This window comes from Petromyzon marinus, chromosome 58 (assembly GCF_048934315.1).
Source record: "Petromyzon marinus isolate PM22_M1 ecotype Great Lakes invasive population chromosome 58, UKy_Petmar_22M1.pri1.0, whole genome shotgun sequence".
Taxonomy (NCBI): Eukaryota; Metazoa; Chordata; class Hyperoartia; order Petromyzontiformes; family Petromyzontidae; genus Petromyzon; species Petromyzon marinus.
The window spans coordinates 7,720,050-7,731,645 of record NC_133724.1 but is presented as its reverse complement, the minus strand read 5'-3'; the positions used below and the strand labels follow the sequence as shown (position 1 = coordinate 7,731,645).

Below are 11,596 nucleotides of genomic sequence, written 5' to 3'. Positions count from 1 at the left end.
CCGCCCCCTTTTACAACTTCCGGCGCCGCGCGGCCACGTGGGTGAGTGACGTCATGGCAGCCCACGTTCCTCTTCCGGGTGTCGTGGCCGTCAATGGTGACGGTCCTGGGCCCCTAGCTCTGGGTCGACTCAGGCCGCGTGGCTGACGGGATGTGTACAAAATACTTCGTCACTAGAAGGGTGAAGGTGCAGCCCTGCAAGTGCTCGCTCTCGCCGCTGCTGGAGGACGGGTACGACGAGAGCAAGCTCTGGAGAAGCACTTCTGGAGGTGTATTTATTGCTTTTGGCCTACTCTTCCACGTCGGCAAGTACATCCTTGGGTAAAGGTGAGAGAGTCCCGACACTTTACCCACCGCACAACGCGTGTTGGCAGAGTGGACTTGCAATGCAGTGCCTGAGTCGGCCCTTCAATTGCCTTTCTCATTCACCCACTGCGTTCACTCGGCCACAAGTTCTTTGACCTACGTAGAGACTCCTCGACTCGCATAGAGACCCGCAGTCCCCAACTGATCGACTTAATGTCCCTCACTTTGCAGGCCTGTGTTGTGTTTAACTTCGCTTAGATCCCAGGTTCCAATGCGGGAATCAAACTGCGCAACCGTGATTAATCCGGGTTCTCACGTGTGGCAATTTGATGGTCTCTGCGCTGATACCAATTACTGTACCTATTTAGAAACCCATAGACTCATAGAGACCCACATGCTGACCCAGATTATTTTTTAGATGCTCAGACTCACAGAGATATCCCCAGACTCGCCTAGAGACCCATCGACTTGTGTGGACAGCCCTACACTTGCACGGAGACGCATTTAGACCAATAGCCTCACGCAGTCCGTTCCATTCTTGTGTCTGGCAATATGTTCAGGAACTAAATGCCGACGTCAACGTCTGCTCCTCGCGACGGGAGACCTTCAGCAGACAGAGTTCGTGTCGTTTTGCTGTTCCTCCGTTGACGGAGCGCAGACTTACAGTGAGTACACTGCACTCACTGTACATAGTCTGGGTTGCATTGGCCACAGTTGCACTGCTGTGGCTCGCGTTTTTAACTTTACATTGGCGAGGGAGATGGACGCAACGGCCTCCTGGCGATGTTCTGACTCGGCTGATGATCGCACCGCCAGTGTCTGCGAGGAGGAATGTTTGAGCCAGGAGGTGCGATGCTGTTCGTCTCGATCGAGGTGTTTTTTTCTGGGAGGCCGCTTTAATCTGGCCATGATGAACCTGAGAGAGACACCCAGACCCAGGGCTTGAACCCAGGATCTCAGCAGTGTTGGCTCACTATCTTAGACCCAGCCATTATGAACACGAGTGAGACACCCAGACCCAGGGCTTGAACCCAGGATTTCAGCAGTCTTGGCTCAGTGTTTCTGACCCAGTCATTATGAACCTTCAGAGAGAGCCAGACCCAGGGCTTGAAGCCAGGGTCTCAGCGCTCCTGGCTCAGTATTAACCTGACCATTACGAACCCTCAGCCTCATGGCTGCAACTAATCATCTCAACCATCGTGGAATGTTAATCTCTCATTCAGGATTAAACAATATTTTTTTTCCCAGATTAATAATTTTCACGTAATTCATGCCAAAACAACTATCACAAGAGCCCGAACGATGCCAGATGTTTTGGGTTCGATGCCGATACCGATTTCAGAAAGTCCCAGTCAATCAATTGGCAATATTTCGACCGATATTTGACATAACAAAAAAAATTACATTTTATAATCAGTTTGAAAAATCTTTTTTATTCAACTTTAAAAACTTGAGAACATTTCACTTAAATGATCATATGAACGAGCACACCAACAAATAAGAATACACACATCAGGAACTTTTTTTTACGGATTTAACATAAAAATATATCATAAAACAATACTTCCAAATTGAACTTAAACTATTTCGGGAGAGTCTGGCGGTACTCAGACATCAGGGTTCAGTTCCCGAGTCCTGTAGCGAAATGGAATAGGCTACGTGCAGAGATTGATGTCCTGGGGAAGAGTTGGTGAGGTCATGATGGGTACACGCACTCCTACAGCGTTTCTAGATTTGAAGCTTTCGTAACTGCAAGGATCCATACTCTTTGGTTCTATTCGGTAAAGTCACGTCGGTAAAGTCACGTAGGTAAAAAATAAAACAACAAAAATCGAGGACAGCGCTCGAGACAGTCTGGTCCCTTCACCTGATGAAGGCCGCTTGTGTTGTGGCCGAAACGTCGTGATTTTTGTTTTCTTTTTTCCTACAGCGTTGTTAGCACCCCGAACGTGCTACATCGAATGTGCACGCGTCAACTGCTCCACCTCACGCTTGTATTAGAGCTCCCTCTACCGGATCCTTTAGTAAATAATAATTTCATTTTACAGAGCGTCATTCATGCAATTGCCATCCCACAATGGTGCAACGTAAAATTAGCAGGTTTCTTACGCAGACGATACAAAAACAAAACCACCACTTACTTAGCAAATCATAACACTTAAATCTAAATATGTAAATGAGAGAAAAAAATTGCCATAACAAGAAAATGATCATCATGTACTGTCAAACATACATTTACGGGAACAAGAATCAATGTTTTTATTTGTTCATTATGTATGATGTATTAAACATCTGGGTCCCGGTAGACTCCACATCGAACTCGTCTCACTGGGCAAAGACGCCAGGGCAGGCCCAGGGCACACTGTCGGAACGATGTCGCTTGGCTGGCCTGGGAACGCCTGGGAACGCCTGGGAATTCCCCATGAAGAGCTCGAGTCTGTGTATAGTGTAGTAGTGTAATATAGTGTAGTGTATAGTAGTGTAGTGCATAGTGTATAGTAATGTAGTGCTGGAGACTTATCACCAGGAAAAGGGAGGTGTGGACAGCCACTACTCAACATGCTGCCGCCACGACCATCACCGGGAGAAGCGGACTGAGAAACAAACCAACATTGGTGGCGTAAAATGCCGATAACGATGTTAAAACAAAAAGCCAAATATCGACCGATGTTTTTGTCGGGCTCCAGTTGTCACATAGAGACCCATAGACGTAATGGAACTAGCTTTGAGGATTTCGCCAGATGCACCAGAGCACTTACCTTATCGTGTAATTTTATTTATTTGCCAAATTAATATAATCTTCATTTGGGGTGAATTTCAAGTATTCCAAAACAGCGGTTGCACTCTGCCAAAGTGCCCACCATATCATCAGCTTTAGAACGGAAGTTTGGGGTGCATCATGTTATTTAATAGTTAATTGTGTGTAATGCGTTTTGTTTTCATCTCACAGAGAGTAGAGAGAATGATTCAGAAGTGATGGAAACCACAGACACACTGGAAGGGCAGGCAGAACCAGTGCCAACAATTTCCCAAGCTCTGCGGTCCTACAGTAGGATGTTTGGACAACTCCATTAATGGGTGTTTATTGTGCTCCTGTAAGCGGTTGTGTGTGTAACCAGGCTCTTGTGGAGGAGGCTCGTGATGGACGCTACTGGGCAGTTGGATGCAGCGTTCAAAAATAGCGGAGGGCGCAGGAGTGACGCTCAAAACAACGAGCTCTCCAGGTGGCTAAAACTGAGCGAGTTGGCACAATGGGGAGCACAGGTGGTTCATCTGCCTGCCATCTCAGTTAACCCACAACACCTTGGTCTGTTTCATGACCTGTCAGTGGGCCTTCGGCACGTCACGTGGCTACAACGTGCACATGGCCTGGCACAAGCGTTGTGGTGACGTCACCGCCACTTAGTGGCGAATGGCGGTTGTTATTACAAGGTATGGAGGAGTGGTTGCCTCAAATGAGTTCCTAGTGCAGTATGTAAACTTCGCCACTGGGGAGACAAAAGCGGTCCGGCGTGGTGCTGGCCACCCATCTCCTCATGTGCCGTACGGGCCATTATAGGTGCTTGCTAACAGCACCTTCCCCAACAGTCTCTTAAGGCTATACGAGGAATATTTGTCTTTGTATTACAATATCATGATTGAAAGTTTAATTACATATTTAAAGCTTTATGCAGCTGTGTAATAAAGATTTTCATTGCCAAAGGTTTGACGGATCATTTTTGATATATTCATAAACCCTAGTGCTGCCTTGCCATCGTCTGGGAAACGAATTGATTTCTACAGGATACATTTTTAAAATATTATTTTTTTAATCATGAGATCTGCATTACATGAATCAAATCAGAAATGTGGACAATGACGAAGCACAGAAAATAAAATCTTAAGGGCACGGAAAGAGTCCGGAGTCTCAGCTCCGTGAGGCATTCCTGGGTATTCTTGGTTCTTTCGGTAAAGTCACGTAAATAGAAAATAAAATCAAAATAACAGATGATAAAATTAAATAAGATAAAATAAAAAATAAATGTAATAAATTCAAAATAAAAGCAAAAAGCCCATGACGTTTCGATCGCAACACAAGTGGTCTTCATCCGCCTGATGAAGACCGCTTGCGTTGCGATCTTCGTCCGCCTGATGAAGACCGCTTGTGTTGCGATCTTCGTCCGCCTGATGAAGACCGCTTGTGTTGCGATCTTCATCCGCCTGATGAAGACCGTTTGTGTTGTGATCTTCATCCGCCTGATGAAGACCGCTTGTGTTGTGATCTTCATCCGCTTGATGAAGACCGCTTGTGTTGTGATCTTCATCCGCATGATGAAGACCGCTTGTGTTGCGATCTTCATCCACTTGATGAAGACCGCTTGTGTTGCGATCTTCAGCCGCTTGATGAAGACCGCTTGTGTTGCGATCTTCATCCGCCTGATGAAGACCGCTTGTGTTGTGATCTTCATCCGCCTGATGAAGACCGCTTGTGTTGCGATCTTCATCCGTTTGATGAAGACCGCTTATGTTGCGATCTTCAGCCGCTTGATGAAGACCGCTTGTGTTGCGATCTTCATCCGCCTGATGAAGACCGCATGTGTTGTGATCTTGATCCGCCTGATGAAGACCGCTTGTGTTGCGATCTTCAGCCGCTTGATGAAGACGGCTTGTGTTGCAATCTTCATCTGCCTGATGAAGACCGCTTGTGTTGCGATCTTCATCCGCTTGATGAAGACCGCTTGTGTTGTGATCTTCATCCGCCTGATGAAGACTGCTTGTGTTGCGATCTTCATCCGCCTGATGAAGACCGCTTGTGTTGCGATCTTCATCCGCTTGATGAAGACCGCTTGTGTTGTGATCTTCATCCGCCTGATGACGACTGCTTGTGTTGCAATCTTCATCCGCCTGATGAAGACCGCGTGTGTTGTGATCTTCATCCGCCTGATGAAGACCGCTTGTGTTGCGATCTTCATCCGCCTGATGAAGACCGCTTGTGTTGCGATCTTCATCCACTTGATGAAGACCGCTTGTGTTGCGATCTTCATCCGCCTGATGAAGACCGCTTGTGTTGTGATCTTCATCCGCCTGATGAAGACTGCTTGTGTTGTGATCTTCATCCGCTTGATGAAGACCGCTTGTGTTGCGATCTTCATCCGCCTGATGAAGACCGCTTGTGTTACGATCTTCATCCGCCTGATGAAGAACGCTTGTGTTGCGATCTTCATCCGCCTGATGAAGACCGCTTGTGTTGTGATCTTCATCCGCCTGATGAAGACCGCTTGTGTTGTGATCTTCATCCGCTTGATGAAGACCGCTTGTGTTGTGATCTTCATCCGCATGATGAAGACCGCTTGTGTTGCGATCTTCATCCACTTGATGAAGACCGCTTGTGTTGCGATCTTCAGCCGCTTGATGAAGACCGCTTGTGTTGCGATCTTCATCCGCCTGATGAAGACCGCTTGTGTTGTGATCTTCATCCGCCTGATGAAGACCGCTTGTGTTGCGATCTTCATCCGTTTGATGAAGACCGCTTATGTTGCGATCTTCAGCCGCTTGATGAAGACCGCTTGTGTTGCGATCTTCATCCGCCTGATGAAGACCGCATGTGTTGTGATCTTGATCCGCCTGATGAAGACCGCTTGTGTTGCGATCTTCAGCCGCTTGATGAAGACGGCTTGTGTTGCAATCTTCATCTGCCTGATGAAGACCGCTTGTGTTGCGATGTTCATCCGCTTGATGAAGACCGCTTGTGTTGTGATCTTCATCCGCCTGATGAAGACTGCTTGTGTTGCGATCTTCATCCGCCTGATGAAGACCGCTTGTGTTGCGATCTTCATCCGCTTGATGAAGACCGCTTGTGTTGTGATCTTCATCTGCCTGATGACGACTGCTTGTGTTGCAATCTTCATCCGCCTGATGAAGACCGCTTGTGTTGTGATCTTCATCCGCCTGATGAAGACCGCTTGTGTTGCGATCTTCATCCGCCTGATGAAGACCGCTTGTGTTGCGATCTTCATCCACTTGATGAAGACCGCTTGTGTTGCGATCTTCATCCGCCTGATGAAGACCGCTTGTGTTGTGATCTTCATCCACCTGATGAAGACCGCTTGTGTTGTGATCTTCATCCGCTTGATGAAGACCGCTTGTGTTGCGATCTTCATCCGCCTGATGAAGACCGCTTGTGTTACGATCTTCATCCGCCTGATGAAGAACGCTTGTGTTGCGATCTTCATCCGCCTGATGAAGACCGCTTGTGTTGTGATCTTCATCCACCTGATGAAGACCGCTTGTGTTGCGATCTTCAGCCGCTTGATGAAGACCGCTTGTGTTGTGATCTTCATCCGCCTGATGAAGACCGCTTGTGTTGCGATCTTCAGCCGCTTGATGAAGACCGCTTGTGTTGCGATCTTCATCCGCCTGATGAAGACCGCTTGTGTTGCGATCTTCATCCGCCTGATGAAGACCGCTTGTGTTGCGATCTTCATCCTCCTGATGAAGACCGCTTGTGTTACGATCTTCATCCGCCTGATGAAGACCGCTTGTGTTGCGATCTTCAGCCGCCTGATGAAGACCGCTTGTGTTGCGATCTTCAGCCGCCCGATGAAGACTGCTTGTGTTGCAATCTTCAGCCGCCTGATGAAGACTGCTTGTGTTGCGATCTTCATCTGCCTGATGAAGACCGCTTGTGTTGCAATCTTCAGCCGCCTGATGAAGACTGCTTGTGTTGCGATCTTCATCCACCTGTTGAAGACCGCTTGTGTTGCGATCTTCAGCCGCCTGATGAAGACCGCTTGTGTTGCGATCTTCATCTGCCTGATGAAGACCGCTTGTGTTGCAATCTTCAGCCGCTTGATGAAGACCGCTTGTGTTGTGATCTTCATCCGCTTGATGAAGACCGCTTGTGTTACGATCTTCAGCCACCTGATGAAGACCGCTTGTGTTGTGATCTTCATCTGCCTGTTGAAGACCACTTGTGTTGCGATCTTCATCTGCCTGATGAAGACCGCTTGTGTTGCGATCTTCATCTGCCTGATGAAGACCGCTTGTGTTGCGATCTTCAGCCGCCTGATGAAAACCGCTTGTGTTGCGATCTTCAGCCGCCTGATGAAGACCGCTTGTGTTGCGATCTTCAGCCGCCTGATGCGATCGAAACGTCGTGGGTTTTTTGCTTTTGTTATTTTCAATTTTTTATTTTATCTTGATAAATTTAATTATGTTATTTTTATTAAATTTTCTATCTACGTGACTTTCCCGAAAGAACCAAGAATATGAATTCCTGCAGGCATGAAAGTTTTAAGTCAGCATTCCTGGGTAACCCAGCGGAATCATAACGCATTCAAAATTGAGGCTCCCGTCGGCTTCCGTGGGGCCGATGGAACTATCGGGATGAGATTGGGGGATATTCATGCACACATACACACAAAGATCCCCCGTCTAGCCCTAACAGACTGTTGGGCCAAGTCCTGTTAGCGAGCAGCACTTATGAGACAAAGACAAAAATACCCCCTGTAGCCCTATCAGACTGTTGGGACAAGTGTTGTTAGCAAGCAGCACCTATATGAAGGCCGGCATGGCACATGGTGGGTGGCGGGGGTGGGGGGGTTGGTGGCCAGCATCGCGCACACACTGCAACAACAACCGCCGTTCACCACTAAGTGGAGGTGACGTCACCACGGCGCTTGTGCCATGCTAGGTGCACACACACTTTTTTAATTGGCACAAGCCTCCCGACAGATCCCCAGCTTGCGCCCCGTGTTTCCGGCCTCGCTGTGACTACGTGGAGCGAGGCATCGCACAGAGATAGAGACTCCGCGTCCCGGAATACGTAATGAATCGCTCCGACTACATCTCCCAGGGGAGCTCATTATGCCGCCGCAATGCATCATCACAGAGACTGCTCCACCGCCCAGCCATCCTGGGCTGAGGCAGCTTTCATCTCTCCCGCTTGCCTCTCTCTCGCTCTCTCTCAGCAGGCTCTGACCCACATCAAAACAAAGTTAATCCAAAGCTCGACAGCTCTGAGACCGGACCTGCTCATTCTGTTCAAAATGGCGTCATGTTTGCGCGTGCACTGGTGCCGTGCAGACCTTCATAGGTGCTCGCTAAAAGCACTTGCCCCAACAGTCTGTTCGGGCTATGTACGTATGTTGAACCTCTTTCGCGTCGTACGTAGCCTACCGTGATAATTGGAGGTGCATGACAGTCAAACCGATATGCGGTTATGGAGAATGGCCCATTGTAATTGTGGCTATTCTAGATGTATTATATAAGAAGATTCAAACAAAAATGCACAATCATTTCCCGAAACGTCACCTGTTATATATGGCCACATTATTTTTGACGAATGTGTTCAGTGTATTGTTCATTGTGCTTGTGCATCGTTACCAATGCAGTCTCTCCAAATAATGATGTGTCGCGGCATCAAAAGCATAGGGAGGCCTTCATCCAACAGCAGATTGACCATAGCCGATGATGAAAATGTAACAATGCAGTGCCGTGTTTATGGGAGCGGCGGCGACCCGGCCAACGTTCGTGGCGAGTGATATCTGAACCGCGCCCATTTGTGGTGAAGTATGGTCAAAACCCCCATTTTGGGTGAAGCTTTAATCCAGCAGTGGATCCACGAAGGGCCATACATTATCTACTCGGTGATGACACTCCTGTAAATGGCTCCTAAAACTCAGTCCTATAATTGCTTGCCCCGCCACTGCTGGCATGAAGGCAGCCACTACAAGTCAGCTCGAGATCGGCGGTTCTTCTTCTTAATCTGGGGTGCATCACGCACCCCCTGGGGATGCAAGATGTCCTTACTGGGGGGTCGCGAGACATGGCCAGATTTGTTTTAGAAGGTAAATCATCGAAACAAAAATTAAGCACGTAAGTACAACTTTCATAATGCAGGTTTTTTTTGGGTTAGATCGCGTAAATATATAAATGTGTCATTAAACCCGCCACGACCCGACACATCTAATTAGTAAGGGTTTGTCACGTAAACAGAACATGGCAATTTAACATTTATATATTTATGCAATCTAACCCACGTATTAAACAACTTAGTTTCATCAAAACCTGATGTATTTATTAACATTTTAATTTTTTTAACGATTGAGAATCAAAAGAGGTGCACGGCTTCATTATAGGTAAAGAAACACCGCTCTGGATTGTAATCTTACTCTCGTGTCCTGACGTGACGTGTTCGAAGAAGAGATGGGAGTACCCACACTTTACCCCACTGCACGCAGTAACCTCCCAGTCATAAGACTCGGTGTGGTGGAACCCATTTGTACCGCTGGGGTGGGCAGAGGCGCCGGTGGCGGAGGTGGTGGAGGGGAGGGATTCAAGAAACTATTGTTTAAACTGCCGCTCCGGGAGATGGAGTCGAACTGGCGCAAAGTGCAGCGCGCTGACCCTCACCATCACACCCACCACAGTGGCAGCTCCCCCAATTATTCAACGACTGATTGAAGTTATATTTGCTGTATTGACGTGTGAAGGGTTGGCAATGTGATAATTAAGAACATTGATCTCTGCAGAACACGCACACATACATTTCAATTATTGGGGCTTTAATAAATAATTTGCCGGTTTGGTGTCAACACGCCGGTATTTTTGGAAACGCCTAAAATTTGTTTTGAAGATTGGTTATCGGTTCGTTTTGCGAGTGCCCAGGAGGGCTCCTTGCAGAGGTTTAGCGGTTCGGTTCAGGCAGGCCACCCCGGTAACACTTCACGCTGTCTGCTTCACTGGCACGAGGTCAAAAGATCCCCGCAACGTCGTTCAAAACGAGTCCTCCATTGAGCACCGGCCGGCATCACGGCCCAAACTTGGAGAATGACTCCGCGAACGTACCCAATGGGGGATTACAGGGACAGCAGCGACATCGCACCCCACTAAGCGACAGCCGACTGTGGTGGCTGTGCCACATGGCTGCCTGTAATCCGGCGCCATGGAGGCAGCAGCGGGGGTTGGTGAATCACTGCACACATGGGCTGTGAAACTCCCCGTCGGTGTCGAGGTGTCCGTATACCCTGGCTTACCAGAAGGCGCCACAGCAAGTGTGGACTAATCTCCATCTGTTTTCATCTGTATGGGGATTCAAACGTTATCTCCCCACTCTCACACGCATGAGTTGTCTCAGGGTAGCCTCGGTTCCCTCCCACGTGAATGTTTAAATTATTTCGCACTGTACGTAGCCAGTCGTGCTAATCAGTGGAGCGGGGGGGGGTAGGACAACAAACTAAACACAAGTAGTTCTAAAGAAATTCGTTCTCAATGTTGTAGAGTGATGTAGTGTATAGACGTGTAGTATATAGTGGTGTAGTGTATCGTAGTGTAGTGTTGTAATGTATAGTGTAGTGTACAGTAGTTTAATGTATAGTTTAGTATATAGTAATGTAGTGTATTGTATAGTTTAATGTAGTAGTTTAGTGTATAGTAGTGTCGTGTATAGTAGGTTGTATTTTGCATTTCTTTCGCACCGTACGTAGCCAACCGTGCTAATCGGAGGTGCGGGGAAGCACACCTAAATGCAAAAATAATAACACAATGATTAGCTAAAAAACATCTTACAATGTAGCAGGGAAACTCCTGACAAAGAGTGCTTGTGTGGGCCCTCTCCTCGACACACCCCTGATTATTAGGTCAATATATATGTACGAGTCACAGCGCCGACAGGAAGTGCGTTTGCGATTTTGGTTTGGAGCTATGCTGGGTTCCGCATGGATCTCGCTTGGGGAGTGCACTACGCGAGGATGACACGGAAAAAACGCCGCTCATTGAAATCACCTTTATTGTGCATTCATGTGTTTTTATGTCACAAATACCGACTTATTTTATTAACCACAACGAAAACTGCTCTCCTCGTGCCAAGTCCCAAGACACTGAGACCCGGTCTCCTGGAGCCAATTCTCAAGACACTGAGACCCAGTCTCCTGGAGCCAAGTCTCCAAGTCCCCAAGTCTCAAGACCCTGAGACCCGGTCTCCTGCAACATTCTCAAGACACTGTGACCCGATCTCCTGGAGCCGAGCCTCAAGACACTGAAAACTGGTCTCCTGGAGCCGATTCGGATGGAAGAACTTGTGGTGGAATCTGTGCTTCTGAGTTAGCTTGGCATCGTAAAATTGTGCTGCAGTTACTTTGCATCGGTCTGAAAGAAAAAGCAAATAATTTATTTCACACACAAGACAAATTAAACGAAGCCGTACGGTCCTCTCTTACAGGGTTCATGACGTCCTTTGAGCCAGCACTGCCTATAAATTCCCGGATTCGGATCCAGGTTTCAACCACCCATGACTAAACTGGGTCATAAAT

General features: G+C 47.8%; 1 protein-coding gene across 1 annotated transcript in view; it reads right to left on the bottom strand.

The window, feature by feature from the left end:
* Window positions 1–11,048: 11,048 nt before the first annotated feature.
* LOC116955068 (myosin heavy chain, skeletal muscle-like) overlaps window positions 11,049–11,596 on the bottom strand; it is a 42,150-nt gene continuing 41,602 nt past the window's right edge. The window contains exon 24 of the mRNA XM_032976023.2: window positions 11,049–11,432. Coding sequence (XP_032831914.2) covers window positions 11,418–11,432 — 15 coding nt within the window. The 3' untranslated portion in view covers window positions 11,049–11,417. The remainder of the gene's footprint in view (window positions 11,433–11,596) is intronic.